Source organism: Phaseolus vulgaris, chromosome 1 (assembly GCF_051622355.1).
Source record: "Phaseolus vulgaris cultivar YP4 chromosome 1, ASM5162235v1, whole genome shotgun sequence".
Lineage (NCBI taxonomy): Eukaryota > Viridiplantae > Streptophyta > Magnoliopsida > Fabales > Fabaceae > Phaseolus > Phaseolus vulgaris.
Genome location: NC_143498.1, coordinates 5,971,570 through 5,993,464, shown reverse-complemented (window position 1 = coordinate 5,993,464; position 21,895 = coordinate 5,971,570). Strand labels below are relative to the sequence as shown.

The window sequence follows — 21,895 nt, the reverse complement described above, 5'->3', positions numbered from 1 at the left end:
CATAACCTACACAAACCAACATACACTTAGAACAATAACACTTAAACCCTAAACACATAAATGGAAATATAACTAGAGAATCACATATACATACCACATTCATGTGAGGTGCCCACGTTGCAAATTCACGTTCCCAGTTTCTTAATGTTGAAAGTGGAGCAACCACCAGATGTGGAGAAACATTCTCTTCAAAAAGAGATGCTAAGAAAGCAATACTTGGTATGGTTTTTCCTGAAAAAGAAAAACTCAGCCTCTAAGGTGACACTACTGCTTGAAACTACAAATTAAGAATAAAGCGATGAAGACAAATTTAAGTACCAAGCCCCATTTCATCAGAAAGTATAACATGAGTTTGCTTGGACCATGAAGATCGCAAGAAGTTCAATCCTTCAAGTTGATATGGATGCAGTGAACCTTCATATATACATAAACATGAATGCAGGTGATTAAGTTGGTCCAAATTTGATTAAATAATATGATACATAGTACTGTTGGAAGAATCAATCGGTCAAAATACATACCCCCTGAAAGAAATTGTGGGCTATTTTCGTACTGTACAAATTCTTTCTGAAGATTATTCGATTCAGAACCTTCCCTTGATCTAGACTGAAATGTGTTGAATCTTTCTATTTCTATTTGAAATGCAGAGATATCTGACTCCAGCTCCCAATAGCACTCATCATATGGAAGCTCTTTCCACTTCACAAGATATTCCTTCTTATCATCGCTACCACTGTACCATATAAACAACACACTCCATGAGTCAGTCTAAATTTTAATCATGTCCACTTAGGAATATGTTCATCGCATATTAGTTTTCAAATAAGGAAATTGGAAATAAAGTTTGTTATGGATGAACCTGCAAGCAATTATTCGATCAACCATAGTCCATTCAGGTCTAATGGGAACAAAATCTTCATTAGGATTCTTCGCTGAATCTATACGATGATGGAAGCTGTTTATTTTGATCTTTAGACCTGGCTGACTCTCGTAAGCCTTCAAAAACTCTTCCTCAGGAACCCTAAAGAGAGAGAAATTGTAACTGGTAAATAATAATAAATAAAAAAACTCAGATCAAATAAAAAACTTAACAAGCAGTTTTGAAAGAGAAATCAATGAACAAGATATTCAAAACTAATAAGAGTGAGCAAGACTACAAGATTCAGACGAAATAAAAACTCAACATGAAGTTTTGAAAGAGAAATCAATGAACAAGATATAAAAAACTAACAACTGTAGTGAACAATAACAGTGAGAAAGACTTCAAGATTCAAAGAAAGGAATAGAAAGTTATGAAATAACAAAATAATCAATGAATCTACCATGTGCAGTGCAAATATGAGAGTCCCTTCCACTTAACAAGATATTGCTTGACAAAATTCTGCTTTGACTCCAACTTTGTTGCATCACTTTCACCAGTTGCTACCACAGAACGCATCTCACAATCTAATATCTTATCAATTCCATTCATTGGGCTAGCCTGCAAAAGTAGTTGATATTATTAGTACAATGGTAAAGCCATCACTCAAGCATTACATTTGCTAAAGGTATCATAGACTTACACACTGAGAGCACGTCCAACTATCTCGAATGAGGCTTCTAACTGGTGAGAGTATACAACATGGATGGAAAGAGTAGGAGCATGTTTCACAGCTCCGAAGATCTCCTTTTTCTCCACAAGCTTGACATGCATTCTCTTTCTATTATTCGGAAGGATAGAAATATCAAAACATGGGGTGAAAGAAAAAAATTAAATATTTACATGTTTTACGTAACAAAATCAAATGAGCATTGATGATACCTGTTGCCATATACCAGAGATATATGTAAAAACTTGTTTTGAGCAATGGTGGGAAATCATGGCTAACTGGGGTACTACCTTCACAATGTAGGGTAAACAATGTTTAAACAACACCAAAGATAAAAGGATGTGGGGTTGTATGTGGATAGGGGTGATAGGAGAAATATGGGAAAAAAGGAATGTTATCTTGAAGAATGGCAGAGTAGATTGTGTCGAGATTTTCACTTTGACACAATATCTAGTCAAGAATGCTTGAGATCTCTCAGTAGAGGAGGAAGGGAATGTGAAATATATAACAGAAGAACTGTGTGAGGTTATGAGATACTTTCAAGTAGGTTGCAATTTTTTGGGTAATGCTTATTTATAATGGTTGTTCGTTTAACCGGAGCGGAGCGGAGCGGAGTGCTATTTAGTGAAGGAACCAATTAAGTATATGGTCTAATAAACTGTTTGGGCTGACATTACTATTAGGAAACAGGAGCCTCATGATAGAATGAAAGTATAGATAATATTTAGTCAAAAGTATATTTGTATTTTGTACGAATGATTAACCTAAAGGAGGATAAACTGGTTTAATAAACTTTGAATCTGGCTGAATGAAATAGAAAGACAGCATAGATAGGAAACTATGTGATATGTATAATAGAGACTTTATCAAAATATGTATTTTCTTTGGAGGTGTGGTTAGGGGACGAGCTCCTTTATGATATTTATTTTGCTGTTTAATATTGATTTGGAATATAGGAATGTAAAAGGTTGAAACACTCAAAAGTGTCTCAATTATTTAATTGATTCATGGCTGAGAAAAAAAAAAGAAAAACTAGAGCTCACTGTCACTCTCAACAATGGTGGGAATTGTCATCTGACTCTTCAGGTCCAGTTGGCATTTGATTGTTTAGTTATCATAAGTTGTTAATTGGGTGTCCAAGTAATTATTTTAATTAAAACCATGATATTGAGAATTTACTTTTCTCCACATTCACTGACTCTAATAATATCTTGCTATTACATACCTCAATGGTGTGTATGGACCTAAGGAATGCTTAAGATTTCTCAGTAAGTAGAGGAGAAAGGGAATAATAGATGACAAAATGACTGTGTGAGGTTATGAGATATTGTTTCAGGTAGGCTGCAATTTTTTAGGTAATGTTTATTTATAATGGTTGTTCGCTTAACGGAGTGGTATTTAGTGAAGAAACCAATTAAGTATATGGTCTAATAAACAATTTGGGCTGGTATTACTAACTTTATCTCTTTAGCAGAGATTTTTTTGGTGGGTTGCAGGAAGGAAAATAGGAGTCTCATGATGGAATGAAAGTATAGATAATATTGACTCAAATGTATATTTGTATTTTGTACGAATGATTAACCTAAAAGAGGGTAAATTGACTTAATAAACTTTGAATCTGGCTGAATGTAATAGAAAGGCAGCATAGATAGGAAATTATGTGATATGTATAATAGGGGCTTTATTTGGGCTGGTATTACTAACTTTATCTCTTTAGCAGAGCTTCATGAAAGTATAGATAATATTGACTCAAATTTATATTTGTATTTTGTACGAATGATTAACCTAAAGGAGGGTAAATTGGCTTAATAAACTTTGAATCTGGCTGAATGTAATAGAAAGACAACATAGATAGGAAACTATGTGATATGTATAATAGGGGCTTTATTTGGCCTGGTATTACTAATTTATCTCTTTAGCAGAGCCTCATGGAATGAAAGTATAGATAATATTGACTCAAATGTATATTTGTATTTTGTACGAAGGATTAACGAGAGTAAACTGGCTTAATAAACTTTGAATCTGGATGAATGTAATAGAAAGACATCATAGATAGGAAACTATGTGATAGGTATAATATGGCTTTATCAAAAGATGTATTTTCGTTGGGGTGTTGTTAACGATGAACTCCTTTATAATATTTATTTTGCCGTTTAATATTGACTTGGAGTATATGAAGCGACTTTTTAATATAAAAGGTTGAGACACCCAAAAGTCTCAATTATTTAATTGATTCATGGCTAAGAAAAAAGAAAAAAAAAACTAGAGCTCACTATCACTCTCAACCATGGTTGGAATTGTCATCTGACTCTTCGTGTCGAGTTGGCACTTGATTGTTTAGTTGTTTGGGTGTCCAAAGTAATTATTTTAATTAAAACCATGATATTGAGAATTTACTTTTCTCCACATTCACTCCCTTTGTCGATAAAAAAATCATTAAAATACTCTTAGTTGAGCATAATCATGAGACATGAAATTTTAGTTGAGCGAAAATGATGGAAGAGGGTCCGGCACCAATCCATTGAAAGTCCATCAAACATGTCAAATTGAGGCAACCATTAGAGTTATGGTCAAGAGGGGTCAAGAGGACGCATTTTACATGCCATAAACTCTAGTGTAGAATAGTTTTTAAATTCTTGTCAAAATTAGCATAGAAATTTTATTTGTAATTTTTCCGTAGATGAAATTTGGCACCTAAAAACCAACCTTGGTTAAATTAGGATTTCTAAAACACCTAATTTTAACCAAGGCCGGTTATGTTTAAACAAGACACATTTTCCACATTTTCCATATTTAACATGTGCTAAACGTTTCCATCACATGTTAAATATGATACATGTGCTCCATGTGCTAAGTGTACAATAGGCGTCAATTTCAAATTCTTTTTCATTTGAAATTCCCTTCAATTCTCTTGTTCAAATCCAACCCTCACTTGCTATATAATGAGGTGTTTAGGTCATGTAAATTCAAGATTAATATACTTAGTGAATTGCTGTTAAATTGTGTCAATTTCACTTCTTACTCAAAACCTCCTAGGTTAGGCTTTTAATCTTCACAAATTCGTCCTTTCCAAGTAGAGTTGGCCTCACCACTCTCAATCTCTACCTCTCATGTACCTTCAAGGTAGCCACCACTCTTAGAAGGACCTTGCTTCATCTCCAATCCATGATGTTTCCGCCATTCACCAACAAAATCCGAAAACTATGAAAGCATATCTCCATCAATAAATATATATATATATATATATATATATATAAAAGCTAACCAAATCACTAGATAAAATAATAAAAGAAATCTAGATATGTTTGTGTTACCTCATACATGTCTATTAATTATTATTTAATAGTTTCAGGAAGATGTGAGCCTAAATATCTATTTTAGAAATTTTTCTTATACAAACCAATCAAATATTAATTAATTATTAATTATGTCGTTTGATTTATACATGATAAACGTGTGCATTTAGTTTCATCAATTACACGTACAAAACCCTAATATATTCTCGTTAGTATTGGTTGCTCCTAACAATTCGGTAACTTTGCATTGTCGTTAGGAGCCGCAAATGAGAGGATTACACAGTAGCATCTTCCCAAGGCTATTAGGTTTAATGCGCACGCATGTGATGTCTTTTTTCTTTTACAATCTTACGTGTAACGAACAGTTGCTTTAAAAAAATAATTAAATGCTTAAATATTACGATTTTATTGAATTAAAAAATAATTTTAATAGAAAAATGAAATCTATTAACAAATCTAAGGATAGGAATGATCACCTCTATTACTCTATAAGTCAAAGTCAAGGTTGCACTTCATATACTTATTACCAATATCTTAGTAATTAATCTTCTTCATTATAAAGCACTATCCATTATAAAACATTAATTTCAAATTCAAAGACAGTTATTATGGCTGATTTTATTACATATAAATAATGTATCAAATAATATAATATTTTGTAAGTGTTGTGAATAACTTTTTATTCTTTCAATTTTAAAAAAAATCGTATAAAATAAAATATAATATATGTATATAGTTATAATTCAATAATAAATAAAATTTTCAATTTATATAACAGTATAGTTTGATATAACTATATTAATGTAATTAATGTAAACATGGGTAAATATTTTAAAGGATCAAAATTACTTTTCATTTTCACATCTCAATTTCTTTTAATTTTATGATGAAATATAAATTAATTTTTTAAATTATCCGTGCACATTGATGAACATAGTTAATTACATTTGAGTTATGAATTTAAAAATTTATATTCACCTTATATTATAATAACTTGTTTGTTCATGTTTTAAATTAAATTGTTTCAATGTTGAAATTCAAATATGATATACAACCAGATGTATTGTGAGATTGAATTTTAATGACAATAGATTATTAAGATCATTAAATAAAAATTAGTTTTAGATACTAAAAAATTAGTCACTATATTGATTCGATTAGATATTTAAAATTGTTTTTATTATTAATTGATAAAATAGTTTTTAAATTGGTTTCTGACTATTAGTTACTGAATAGTTTTTAAAAATATTTTACCTTTATTTTGTAAGGGTTCTTGGATGTATACGGGTTGGGATACCATTGAAATGTCTTTTTTTTAATTTATTTTATTTTTGTTGATAAAAAAATTTGTTAGCTACCAAGATTTTAACTACTAACTACTTAGGTTCTAAATTAATCTCTATTAGTCTTTTAGAGACTAATTTAGAATCTAAAATATTAGTAGCTAAAACACTACAAGAAAACCATCAAATAGAAAATAATTTTAGAGAAAAAAATAATTAGTTATTATGGTGACTAAATTAGAGACCATTTTAAAAACTAAAATAATTTTTAGTTTCTAAATTAGTTTATATTATTGTTAAATAGTTTCTAATAAATATTGATGATGTTTTAACTAAAATGAAAAGAGTTTTGGTAAAATTTGAAAATTTATTCTTTTGTGTATATTTTTTCCTTCCTGGTAGAGAATTTTGCATGCTCTCAAGAAAATCATGAAATAGAAACCAATTTTAGAGATAAAAAATAATTAGTTGCTATAATGATTAAATTAATACAATAAATAGTTTTTAGAAAAAAAAATATGAATAACAAAACTCACAATAACTAAATTGTCTTTTTCAACTTAAAGTTTCAAAATATAGCAAACTATTTGAAGCATAATGGTATATAAAGTATTTGAAGAAAATAAGTAGTGAAACTTTTAAAATTATTTACAAAACAATAAAAAAAAATTATCAACAAATAATAAACAAAAAAAAAAGATATTTACATTAAAATGTAAATGCTCAGCAATATCTATTCAAATTAAGATATTACTAACCTCATGTCATACAACTATGTTTTAAATAAAGCAAACATAATTCATATAACAAATTAATTTACTACGTACTAATTATGGATGGTAATAATTTGACACTATAATTTTTTTCACACTCCCACTTAATAACCAAAAATATTATTATTTTATTTTTATTTATTTCAGTAGTTAAATGTATTATTTTATGATTAGAACAATTGTAAAGTGAAAATAAATTTTTTAAATAAAATGATATTATTATTGGTTGTTAAGTTAAAAAATTTGTATAGTTAATTTCAGTATTTCTTTTTGAACCATTATGAAATCGAAAATATGATGAGAGTTTTTTAATCAACATAATAAAAATAAGAAAAATTATACTTTCATTACTAAAAAGTTATATAAATTTTTGATGTGACAGTTTTAATAAAAAATATTTAATATATATATTTATAATTAAATTATATTAAAATATTAAAATAATAATATTAGAAGTTGTTGGATGGATGTAAAAAAACGAGTTGTACATGTATCATAGTTAAGAAAAACAATAATAATATTTTAACAACCTTCTCTAATATAATGGTATTTTCGTCATTTCATGCTACAACGGATTCTCTTTCACCCCTGTTCTTTTCCCATCACTCTCAGCCTCTTCTCACTCTTCTTCTCCTTGGACCTCTTCCTGCTGTTGTTCTGGTGTTCTTCATATCATTGTTTTTTTCAATGTCATCGCAGGTGGTTTTGTCGTGGCTGTTGTAGATCTGGTGCTGTTACTGGTCGCCACCATTTATGTCCAACATGGCTCAATCTTGTCCTCATGCGTGTGATAGCGATTGAACCATTTTCTTTTCTTGAACTTCAAAAACTAGGTTTGGTGGTTATTGGGTACGAGAAAAAAATCAGCCTTTTGGGTTTTTGGTATTGTGCAGAGCGCCTTGTGCTTTTATTTATGTATGGTGCAGAGCAGCTGGTGGTATTGTGCAGAGCACCTTTTGGCCATTGGATAGCAGGGCTGTGAAACAGCAGCAGATAAAACAGATCAAAGTTTTGTTTCGTATGCTGCATGGAACCTTTTCTGTTTTTCTTTACCTTTTAAATTCTGGACTTATCTGCAGAAAACCAAGTCTGAAAATGAAATTTAGGGTAGGTGAATAAATCATATTTCATTCCATTAATGCAATGCAAATCAAGTATATTTTTAGAATGCAATGCAATCAGGATAACAACTAATATAATCAGATTATGCTTCATTCAAATTGAACAAACCTAAAACAATGCATGTGTTGTCAATTATAAAAAAAAGTCAACCTTAAAAAATAATTTTGTAAACAATTTCTCAACATTAAACCTATTTTTTATATTTTTAATAATATGATAATGGCAAGTTATATTTTCCGTAATTTAGTAAAACATGTAGATTGTTGGAAAATATCTTTTACATTTTTTTATATTATAGTTAATATTCCTTATAAAAAGAAAAATTGTATATAATTTTTGAAATTCTATCAACTCAAGTTATATAAAAGCATATTCTATGTCATGGGTTTTCCAAAATGTCAAACAAATAATGTGGACGTCACATGACAAATTATACAAGAGAAAAAAAAAGTTTCCTTGAGTTTTATGAGACATGAGGATTCCACACTAGTTTACTTTTCCAATAACGAGAGACTTATATAAACGGAAGATATGAAATTACTTTGGTTAGAATCATAATTGTCATAATATGACATAAAAAAAATTTACATGTCATATGTTCCTTAATTAGATTATGCTTTATTTAATGTAATATTAGTAATATTATTGAACATAAAAAGTTACAATACAACTTCTAATACATGAGTCTAACTTTAATGTCATATGTTAGAGTGGGTACAATATAAAAAGACTAAAAATATCTTGCAAATAGTGAATAATTTAGTTGAATTCATACCTTTCTTTCAAAAAGGATAAATATCTTTTTATAGTATCATTGTATTATTTTGTTATAATCGAAGACATATGGGTCATTGATTATAGAAATATTGATTATAAAAATTTTGGAGTACAATTTTTAATGTAAGTGGATAAATTAGGATAACAGATCTTATAAGTCAACATATTATAAGTAATTCATACTAGAAATTATGTTTATGTTTATCTGTGTTACATTTAATTCAAAACGTGTTTGCTAAAATATGTTTTCAAATGCTTGTGTTGTAGAATCGTCTAGTGGAGTAGAACATCCACGTAATTCATTTCACTTACAACACCAATTATAAAGTAAGCTGTCACACATTATTTTTTCCTATTTTGAATGGATTTTGAACCTTTTACTTTGTTTCAGAGCAATTAGATAGCTTAGCAACATCTCCTCTCGTATGTTCTTTTACTATGTATTCTTTATAGGTTATGTTGTATGACATTGTTATGTAGTTATAGAAGTGAAAAGAAAGAGATGAAAATGTGTATAAATGTTTTACTTAAGACGGTATAAATTTAATATTTCAAAAGGGTAAATTTTGAAAGATGAAAATGTGACTCAACGGTATTCTTAATACAAATAAATTTTGAAGGTGGATTTTCAAATGTTGAGTGGAAAATTGTCCTTAATTGTGTGCTTCGAGGAACATGCGAAACTGATAAATAACGATAGCATGCAGAGTTGAATGATTTCAAAGAAGAGAAGAGGAAGAGTTCTGACATAAAATAAAGAGTGATCACGCCACCCAACTTCAAATGGGGTTTTCAAGCTATCTTTGCTCTTTCCAAAAACAACCTATTGAATGCTTCATGCCACCCAACTTCAACAGATACCTACCTGCGTTTTCTATTCCAATCAAAACTCACAGCTTTTATTACAAACACTCTTTCCAAAGTCAACCCATCAAACAACTTTTTACTAAATCAACTTCCAATTAACACGTCTTAATTAATTAACGGTACGATATTTGAGAATAGCAGGGTTGTAAATTGGTGTGAGCTGTGAATATATTATTTTTTATTAATGTTTTTTTAATGAGTAAATAATAAATAAATATAAAAAAATATAAAAGACTATTACAATTCTTATAAATTGAACAATTTTTTTAAATATTTTATTGTAAAAACAAAACATGTTAAAATAAAGCAAAAAATTCATTATTATTGTAATAAAATAGAACCATGCAAAACAAAAAATATTAAACAATACCACTCCACAACATATATTATAAGAAATTAGAAAAATATTGTAAGTTTTTGAAAAAAAAAAAATCCACGCAAAATTACTTTTATTATAGGTTCAATATTAAACATAAAATATGGAAGTTAATACTTTTGATGCTAATACTTTATCATAGGATTGAGTGGTTGTTGAAATAACCAAAGCATATTAGATAAAAGGAGGAGGAAGATGTTATTCTCCTAGATCTTCAAAATTTTGCTCTCATAACTAACTTGTGTTACCATCTCCTTTTTCAATTAAAAATTAAGAAAGAATAATGGAACTAAATTAACCAAAGTAGATATGGAGTTCAAAACTTGGATTGTGGAGAATCTGAAGTTCGAGATTAACAAGCTTGAGTACCACAAAGAAAATCCAAGTCTAGTAAAAACATCGTACAAAGAAAATCAACGTTCCATGAGTACTTGAACACTTAAATTTTATTTTTTTCTATACAGTTAGAGTACCCTAATGTTTCTATTTATTGATTTTGTTTTGCTAATTAATAAAACGTTCAATATTAGCAAATTTGAGTTTAAACAAAAGAAAATTCATCAAAGTTCGGTTTAAGACTTACGTCTCTTGAAATGAACGAAATATTAAAGGAAACGAAATATAATTTATTTGTAGATTGTGGAATAGTTTTCATGTAAAGCTTGTGTTTGTAATTTATAATGCGAAGTTAGGATTAGATTTCATTAAATCATATTAAGTATTATCCTAATTGTATTTAGATCAACCAACTTAATTATCTAAATTTTATAGTAATTTTACATATAACATATTAGTTAACTTAATTAAACGTTCGAAATATTTTTATTTTTTTTTCATTTAAGTACATGTAGTTTTGATTTTTTATTGTTAATAGGATGGTATGATCATTACACCATCCATAATACAAATTTGTATTCCAGATTATAAAATTTGGAATGGATAATTTTATAATTTTTTAAAATATGAGATTGCATGAAAAATATATGAGGTGCAAAATGAAATTTTTAGATATTTAAGTTATGCAGATTCTGCGAGCCAATTCGCCCTGCCCTGCACTTGACCTGTGTGGACTGCAGATTATGCTGGACATACCTAAATGGGCCAGCAAATTGGAATAGACAGTCCGTTTCATATTTTTTTCTCAAAGATCAACGAGTTAACCTGCACGATCCACCCACTTTGTCATTCCTAATTAAGTTGGTCTTATAGCCATGCTAGGAATTAGTGGTTATGGAATATTGTGGTGCCAAATTTTTTTTACTTCTTACATTTTGAATTAGTTATTCAATTAAAGATGATGTTTAGAGGATTCTTAAAATACATGAGCTACAATAAATAATTTTTTATAAAGATTAAAATATTCTTTAAAATACATGAGCTAAAATTAAAATATTCTTTAAAAAAATATTTTAATTAATTAAAATTTAAAAATAATAAATATTTAAGTAATATTCATAATTAATGTAAATTCTAATTTGCTGGTATCCACAATTATTTCTTTCCTGATCTCTGTTTTTCTTTTTCTTTATTTCTTTCTTAAAATCTTCAATTTTCTATCCATTTATATAAAATTAGGAGGAAAACTATATAAAATGATAAGGGTCTTCAACATTAGAAAAATGTTATACACTACAATATTTCTAACCACTACATGGCCTATCAATTTAATATACAAATTTATATAATGAATTCTCTTTCTATATATTGGGAGTAGCAGAAAAAAAATTGATTAGGGGGGAATAAATGGAAAGACGAAGAGTTACCATAATATGATTTAATAAGCAAGTGAGACGTTAAAGTATATAATAAATGGATTTACTATTAATAACTATGTGTATTAAATATATTTTTGATTTATTCATGATAAACCATTTGATGAAGTTGTTGAATTCGGAATCATAAACCTGCTCTCACATCACCTACCCCATATAAAGACACCCGAGCATATTATAATACCATTACATATTTACATTCTCAAAATAATATAATACATAACATTAATCTTTTTAAATTATTTTTATTTAATTTTTTAGGGTTTGCTCCAAAGCTGTTATAGTTTTTGTGGACAGAGCTGTTGTTTGGTGCTTGCAGGTTTATATTCTTTCAGGCCCAGCGGCTGGAGTTTGTAGCTCTCTTGGGCTTAGGTGAAAGCCCGTCGCAGGTATGCAGTATGGGCCATCAAGTGCAGCAAGCTTTGCTACATTGCAATGCTGGACCTGATGTAGTCCTGTGTTCAAACATGGAGCTACTGGTTTTTTTTGTTCTTTTGGGTTTGCCATGACCCTTTTGTGGGCTGGGGTTATGTTATGCTAGTAGAGTAGGTGTTCTTTGGTGGCAACTTGCGTTTGTATTTGTTTATGATTTTTTGTTAATAAAAAAAAAATTTGAACCTGCACATACACAAATACATCCGTTCCCAGCCTTCAAAAATTTATATTTTGAATATAACCACCTTTTTCTCCTATACCCACATTACCATATACCAATTACACTTGTCTACCCACCCTACTCCTTCTTTCCCTTCACTTCACCTACTAGGCCTCTCCTATTCTTTCCCTACTCTTTTAAGTACAGCATTTCAGACACAAAATAGGATTCAACTACTAATCCGAAAAAGAACAATAAAAGGATTTCATTCTATGTTTCAAGCATAACCTTGTGTCATTTAGAAAATTTCTTCCACATAAACTTTCCTTTGCTTGAATATAACTCTATTCATGTGGTCCTATATACTCCACACAACAGTTACCCATATATCTTTCCACACCTTCAAATGAACCAAATGAAAATTCTCAAAATGGTATTTCAAATCATTGTGTTGGACGCACAAGATGTCAATCCACCTGAAGCAATAGGTCCAAACCTGATACACTATTTTACACTCCAAAAACAAGTGTTGGTTTGATTCTCCCCCATACATGACAAAAAGCATAGTTGGGATTACTAATCATGACCCCTCTCTCAGTCAATGACATTTTTGTTGGTAATCTATCCAGTAGAACCCTCAAAGTCGTAGTTAGTACATTTGACAATGCCTTTAACATCGATAGATGTTTAAAAACATCATTGTAAGAACTTGTGACGTAATTAGATAAGCATTCATAAGCTTTTTTGACTGAAAAAGAACCCGAGACATCTCCTTCCCAAACTTTTTTGTCCTGCTTCTCCCTATCAATGTTGTTAAAATCATAACTCGTAGGCGAATCAGAGAGGAAAAAAAAACTCATAACTCGGGGATCATAACTCGACTAGGAAGAGTTACTATTCGAGTTACTATACATAAGATAATTAAAAATAGACTCGTAATTTATGAAATGATCCAAATATATAACATAACTAAATGGTCTAAATGCATAACATACTTAAAAGTAGATTCAACATAATGTTTAATACAGATAAACTATCCAACTAAATCATTCACATTAATCATAGGATAATCATCTTGGTCTTCCAAAAGATTTTCATTTTCATTATCATCAATTGAAGGAACTTCCAAATCATCATCAATTGGAGGAACTTCCAAATCATTTGTTGCTCCTCTACTAGTATCATCTTCTCCAACTTCAAGTAATATGTCTTCATCTAAACCATATAATGTTTCATTTTCCTCCACAGTCCATTCATCATCAGAAGAAATATCATTAATAGTATATTCTTTTGTTTTTCTAACATCTTTCTTCTTCGTCAATCTTGAATTAGTCATCACAAACACCATTTCATTCATAGTCATTTGGTGTAAACGATTTATTTTCTTAGTGGGACCTAAATAATTATAAAACTAGTTAACACATCATATGATCATCTAAAAAATAATTATGAAATCACTTTCAATAATTTAAATTCTTACCCTTTCAAAAGCACTCCAATTACACTCACAGCTAGATGAACTACAAGTCAAACTCAGTACTCTAATTGCAAATCTTTGTAGTTTTAGATGTTGATCACCATATAATTACCACCATTGTGATGGAATTTTGGTCTTGAGTCCAAGCTGAGCTAAGGGAGTACCATACAATCCAGACTTGGTCTTGAAACTCTCTAATTGAACATCAATTTTACCCATCACATCAAGGTCTCTCACCAACCTCTCCAAACATTCATACAGTCCACGTTTCACCTCATAATCAACTTTAAAGTCAGGATGATAGTGTAACATGGGATTAAGATAATAGCCTACAACATGCAACGACCTATGCAATTGGTTGTCCCATCTTTGATCAATGATTTCCCAAAGGGGAGTGTAGCTAAATAAGATAAAAATAAATAAATTAATCTCCAAAACAAGTCTATATATCTAATTGAGAAATCAAATATAGGTAAATTACCTTTTACTAACTCCATTGAAGAGACTTTGTATCTTCTCTTTTGCAATATCCATCTCTTCATAAATAAATCTCATGGCTGGTTTCTCATCTGAATCAACCATGCGCAACACTTTAATCAGGAGGAAGAACACCCCTCAAACAATTTAAAATATTTTTCCAAAATCCCTTGTCCAATATCAAATTTTCCACCAACATTACTTCCTTTGTGTTGGGAAGGCAAATCTCAGAGGAGTTTGGCTTGAAGATGACTTGATAACCCTTGTCACACAGTTGACTAATGCTAAGCAGGTTGTGTTTTAGATCTTTCACATACAAGACATCATGAATTAATAAGTTGTTCTTGTCTCCTATAGAGTCTCTTCCAAGAATCCTTTCCTTGTTGTTGTCTCCATATGTCACATGCCCTTCTTGTTTGAAAGTGATGTTCACAAACTTAGATTTATCTCCAGACATGTGTTTGGAACAGCCACTGTCCAGGTACCACAGCTGCATGCTTTTTATCAAATTTCCCTACAAAAGACAAATTCAAGTACCAAGATTTGGTCCCCTTACAAAAGTGGGTCCTTTTGCATTACATTTATCACTAGGAACTTCAGAGTCTTTGGGAATCCATCTCATAATACCTTTAGGAACAAAATATTTCCTAATTTTATAGAATCTAACAGAGTGACCTCTCTTCATGCAATAAAAACATGTAACAACCGGTTGTTTCGATTTTCAATCGGTTATTTTTCTGGTAGTTTTGAAAAAGAGTTTGAAAACTTATTATGCTTGCTCTGTGGATTAAAACATAATCCTGCTTTTTCAAAAACACAATTTTGAGATGCCAAAACATTCTAAAAGTTGGATTTACCCTTTGAAAGTTTATCCACAGTTTTTACAAGGTAGTGAACCTTCTTTTCAAGAGATTCACAATTTTCACAAACAAGAGAGTCACACTTGCAATAAGAGTTTTTGTAAAGCATTTCAAGATTTTCAAAATCAGTTTTTGAATTCTCCAACTCTTCTTCTAGTGCCTTGACCCTATTTTCAAGCCAGTTGTTCAACCCTTTCAATCGGTTGTTTAAGAGAGTCAATCGGTTAGCTTCCTCATGAGTTTCTTTAAAAGCTTGAAGCAATTGACTATAGTTTTCAGCATTTAAAAAAGTACAAGAACTTACACTACTTACATCATCTTCCTTTTTGGTCATCAAACACAGATTGACTCATTTTTTTTATTTTTCTTTCTTTTCCTTCTTGCTTGACTTCTTGTCCTTGATCCCACATCTCCTTAGCAAATTCACATTTTGAGACCTTGAAAAACTCTTTAGAATTTAAGGTAGAGGTGATAATATTTTGTGCAATGCAATCAAACCTTGCTCTTTTATTTTCATCATCAGTCCATTAGGACCAAGGTTTTTCAATAAAAACATCATCCTTTTCAAACTTAGGAATAAAAGGGTCATTTTCAATAGCATCTCATATTCCTCTATCTAGAGATTCAACAAAGATTTTCATTTTAACCTTCCAAAACTGATAGTTCAAACTACAAAACAAAGGTGACCTGTTAATTGAGACACCCTCCCCAAAAGGTAGTTTTTCAGCCATAGAAAAAGGATTTAGGGGGGGGGGGGTGAATTGTTTATAAGAGATTTTCAAAAACTTTTGAAGGTTTAATGAAATTCTGTGAAGAAATCCATAAGAGGAATCAAGTTAGCCAAAAACATAAACTGTTTTAAAGCAAAACACAAAAAAACAATCGGTTGTTTCTTCGAATCAATCGATTGTTTATACCAGTTAAAACTTAAACAACTTAAAAGCAAAATTTAAAGAAGTTCAGAGAAAGAGAAATGCACACAAGCAGTTTATACTAGTTCACTCTTACAACAAGAGCTACATCTAATTCCCAGAAACCTCTAGGTAATCCACTGAGCAATCAAACCAGATTACAAACACCACACACCAAAGTACCTTGAACCCCTCAAGAAACATACTACCTTTGACAAACCACACCAAGAGTATTGATCTTGAACACCTCAAGAACACACAACACTCATTGGCAATACAACAACAAAAAAATATACAATTGCAATCCTATCCACTCTCTCTTGAAAATCCAAGCCTTGATGTGCATCTTCAAAACTTGAGATAAAAAATGTCAAACTAAATTTCTCAAAACTGTTTCTTACTCTTTAGAAACATATAACAAACTATTTATATTTTCCAAAGATTGGTCAAAACATTTAATGAATGAGCGTATTCAGTTAGAAATCATTTAAGACAGATTCACCAATTAAAACTGAATTACGTTAGGATTTTCAAAGAAACAATTGGTTGAAACCACGAAAGAACCGATTGATTTGGTTTGACAGTTTAGTCAACTAAGTCAAACAACTTTCAACCTTTTTCAAAACATCTAAGAACAAAACAACCGGTTGATTCGACAAAACAACATGTTGTTTTTCACTTAGTTGGAAAAACATATAATTTCAAAAAGGTTTTAATTCACATCAGTTTTAGATTCAACAAAAGAGTGGATCACACTTTAATCTACCCAGATCCCACCCACACATAGCAGCAACACCAGTCTTTCATCAAACACCTTGGATTTGGATTCTTCAAAGCACTTGATCACTCTTGATAAATAGTTGTCCTCTTCCTATTCGTCCATCCATCTGTCATTATTGTACATCCAGTTTTTTACTAAACAACTTTATGTTCTTCTACAATCTGCTTTGTCCTCTCAACCTCTTGCTTCAAATATTTCACTCTTATTTCATGATATGATGGTGGCTTTAATCTGGGATCATGTCTACCAATTAACTCAACCATCTTCTTAAATTCCTAACTGTTTGCTACATTAAAAGGAATAACATTATTGTAGAAAAACCTAGCAATCTTCTTTGTCATTCTTCTTGAAAATTGCATTAATTGTACTTTGAGTTCCCTTTCTTTTAAACATATTTGATGAGTCCCCAATCTCTTCTCCACTTGATCTTTTTCTAGCATTTTCTTTTGTCTGTCCAATATTACTCTCTTCTATAGAGATTGATTTCCTTACCAAACTTCGCTGCAGATTAAGAACAATATCCAACATTGATTTTTTAACATCTTCCGGCATCGATACATAAGCTCCCACATCCTTTGAAGTCCCAGCTAGATGGTGTTTTAATCTGTAAACCCCTTTTGTCAAAACTTTTTCACAGTACTTACATTTTAAGTTCCTTGTTTTTCCATCAACAGACACACAATGTTTCCACGCTGGATCAGTTCTTCCACTTGCCATTATAAGTTATAACTTATAACCCAAATCGCGTGAACAATGGCGAAGTAGAGAAAATCGCGTGAGCACTGGTGGAGTCGAGCAAATCGCGCGAGCAGTGGCGGAGGCAGTGCGACGGTCGTGCACAGTGACGGAGGTCGCGTGCACAGTGGTGGAAGCGCGCGAATGGCGACACGTAGCACGAACGACGAAGGCAGCGAAACGGCGACCACGATCGGGGCCCAAACGGCGCGACAGAGGCACATGTTCTTCAAATTAGGGTTACGTTTTAGGATTAGGGTTTCTGAGACTCAAATTAAGGTTTTAATTAGGTTTTGGGGTTTTTTTTTGGGCCCGCGTCATGGATCGCGAAGGCCCATGATCGCTTGATCCAACCCCTGGATCGCTCCGATTCGGTGAGAATTCGATCCATCCACCAATCCAACATGTTTTCTGATTAAAAGATCGTAAGATTGTGATTTTTACTATCTAACTCGCGATCATAACAACACTTCTCCCTATTCATCTTTACACTTAAAAGGGTCCTTATCAATTCTTCTTCTTAAGCAAGCTCCCATACGAACCTATTTCATCTCCATTTTAACCTCCAATGTCATTATGAATCTTCCCAGACACCAACTTCTCCAACCTTAAGCCCTTGATCCAGGAATATTAAGTATAACCTAGAAAAAAAATATTTGAGATTATTGTTGACTACCCAAGCATCCTCCCAAAATTTGACTATGTCTCCTGCTCCATTTCTCCATGAAATTGCTTTTTGAAACCAACCCTCTTCTTAACCTTTCCACAAACTTTAAAAAGGTCTTTCCACCACCAAGATTGGTATTTTCTTTGAGTTTGAGTTTGTCCTAGATCAGTTCCATACTTTGACAATATAATATCTTTCCATTCTCTACTTTTTACACTTTTAATACGCTATTTCCACTTAGACAGGAGTGCAATATTGAATTTGAGAACCTCTTTAAAACCTAAATCTCCCTCCTCCTTTGACTTGCACGTTATAAAACTAAAGCTAAATAAAAAAAGGCTAAAAGAATAATAAATAAAAATAACAAAATAAAAGGCAATAGATATAAATATTAAAATAATAAATACTAAAATTTATAAATATAGATAAGAAAATGGTAAAATAGATTTTCGGTAGCCTGTATAAATATTAAATTTTAGTTTTAATTCTTTTAGATATTTGAGTAGTTATAAGAGTAACACTCTCACATGTTATCTTTGTTCTTAATTATTTTGTGTTTGTATATAGTGTAGGTTATCTAAACCTCGAACTTCCTCATGCATGCATAACTCTATGAAATTTATATTGAGAATTCTAAAAAAAAATTACTATAATGGAATATTTTAAAATTTTATTATCTCACGTCACAATTGTAAATTAAAGTTACATTTTCCATAATTTATACACTAGACAAAAAAAAAAAAAAAAAAAACCATGGAATTACTCTCATGCCTAAACATCTAAAGAACAAGTTGTGACTACATCATAAAAAAAAGAAGTGATCTAAATGAGGAAAAATAGAATTTAGAGATATAAAATCCAATGATGAAAAGGGAGAGGGACATGCTTGACTTGATGAAATAGACATTATAAAGGTAAATCATAAAGCTAAAACATCAAATAAGTGCAGATGATACCTAATCCCATATAACAAATATTTATATAAAAAATAATTGTAACTAGTTTCATCTGTGATGGATGAGAATATAAACATGTCTAAAGAAAAATTATGTACACCAAATTAGAGACTCACACAAGTACTCTTTCCACAAATGTAAAAAAACAATAAATCCTAATTTCTTAAAAAATAACATGAAAACTGTGAAGAAGAAAAACAACAACAAAGAAAGTGGGAACAAATCCACCACATATCCAAACACTTAAAATCAAATATAACAAAAGGTAAAACACAGAATCATAACAGAAGCAACAAAACATTAAAACTGCTTCAGACAATACAAAATAAAAGAATGCAGATATAAACTATGAAATGACTAAGAAATAAAAAGGAAAATTTGAGATCCATATAACACCATGATAGTGCAGTTGGTTTTGAAAAAAAGAGAGAATATTAAAAGAATTTCAGAGAGGAATAAAAATCAGCAAACATTAGCGATGGTGTCTGAAGAAATTGGAGAATTCGATATTTGGTGGAGAAAGAAAATTGAATGTGCAAAGGCAAAGAATGTTCACCACAGGAAAGAATAGGCAATTATTTCCTGCAACGTTGTGAAATTTGAACCTGAATCTGATTTCAGTGTAAAACGACGAAAATTCCTTAAATAAAATGAGTGTACACATAAAAATACATTATGGTCCCTCTTTTCTATAATATGTTATTGGATTTTTTTCTTTGAAATGATTTTTTTTATTGTGAAATTAGTTTTCTATTATAATAAGATTTTGATTTTTGAATTTTATTATGAATTTTAATTTTCAGAACACAGTAATCTCTTTTAGATATGCTTTTATGGAATCTATTTATTCTAATTCTAGATTTTCATTTTTTATTTCAGACATTTTTTGAAATTTAAAAGTGTGTATGGTACATGTTCAGAGGTTGGGTGTAGAAAGAATTTGTCAAAAAATGATATGATTGTCTAAACTAGGGAATGTAGGCTGGCACATCCTACATTATTTTCTTTTGTATTTAACCTACAAAATACGGGTTGGTTGTTCAGCTCCGTATAAAAATTGTGGGTTGATTTTAAGTAAATTCTCCTTCCACCTTCATATTTCTCTTTGCACCTTCATATTAATTATGAAAAATGAAAAATTGATTTTAATTTTTTTTAAATTTTAAAAACCTAATGTTTTGTTTGGTTAAAGAGTTAATTTAAAAAAGTATATTTAATGAGAAAGTGTAAAAAAAGTGAAGTTATTTAGATAAATATATAAAAAAATTATAAAAATTTGTGGGTGATTTGATAGATATAATATAATATATTTAAACATTATAAAATAATATATATATATATAATTCATTTATTTATATTATTATAAATTAATTTTAACTAAATAAAAAATAATAATTTTACAATTATTTAATAATTTTAATTTTATTATTATTACTATTATTTAATTTTATTTATTATATATAATTATTTTAATTATTTATTAAATTTATTATTTATTATTATTTTAATTATCATTTTATATGTTTATTAATATTTTTATTATTATTATTATTATTATTATTTAATTAATTAATTATATTTATTTTATTATAATATAAATCTAAATATTAATAAATTATTAATATAAAAATATAATTTATATTAACATAATAATTATAAACTTATATATAATATATAAAATATGAATTCAGATTTTATTATATAAAAATTTATAATAGTGACGTCTTCTTTGAAAATCTTTGCAGTTATACTAAGAAAGAATGTCGAAAATTTTTTCTTCTTTTTTTGTTTTAGTAGATTATTTTATTAATTGATTTTTTGTGTTTTCTTCGTCACTATTTGCTCAGGGAAATCTATAGTTAAAATTTATAGTGGGAAACAAACACACCATAAATAAAATATAACATCGCCTTGCAACTCATATTTCTTTTTTAGTCCCATACTTTTTTTTTTCTAGTACTTCCATTCTTCTTCATCAACTGTGTTTGATAGAATAACTTCATTGTTTGAGTGTGTGAGAGGGTTGACAAAAAAATTTATTGTATGGAACGTTCTCAATGTGAAAATATTTTTTTTATAGTTTTGTACTCTATTTATCTTAACCTCCAATTGCAAATCAAAAAATCATAACCCCTAATTGATTTTTCACTAACTTAATCTCTCAATCCACGTCACTTGACGTCTCACACCTCACAGAACACTCAATCCCACTACTCTCAGATAAGTCGCACTTAACGTTTTAAGGTGCAACTTAACAGAAATGACCAGGATACATTTTAAAAAACATAGGACTAAATTGATTCTTTTTTTAAATCACTGTAATAAATTGAATATTGACCCTAAATGTAGGGACGAATAAGGTAATTATATCTACTTTTTATGGCTTGAAAGTTTTAGGTCTTTTTTATAGCCAATTTTATGTTTTTTATCACTCTTATAATGAGTGGGAGTGAGACTTTGTATATGGATTTTTTTTTATAAGCAGCAATGAGATTGAAGTACCTAGTACTCCCATCTAATCAATTCTTTATTACTTATTTATTACGGATAAAAAAATGTGTATTTTATACCTAAGATAGTT

General features: G+C 29.8%; 1 protein-coding gene across 1 annotated transcript; it reads right to left on the bottom strand.

Annotated features, from left to right (window-relative positions):
* Window positions 1-6: 6 nt before the first annotated feature.
* On the bottom strand, window positions 7-1,015 carry LOC150029475 (CHD3-type chromatin-remodeling factor CHR7-like). The gene is made up of 5 exons (XM_090302979.1): window positions 860-1,015; window positions 522-733; window positions 319-414; window positions 95-231; window positions 7-48 (listed from the first exon to the last, which is right to left on the bottom strand). The coding sequence occupies exons 1-5, from the start codon at window positions 883-885 to the stop codon at window positions 7-9; spliced, it is 513 nt and encodes a 170-aa protein (XP_090159105.1). The 5' UTR covers window positions 886-1,015.
* Window positions 1,016-21,895: the final 20,880 nt, after the last annotated feature.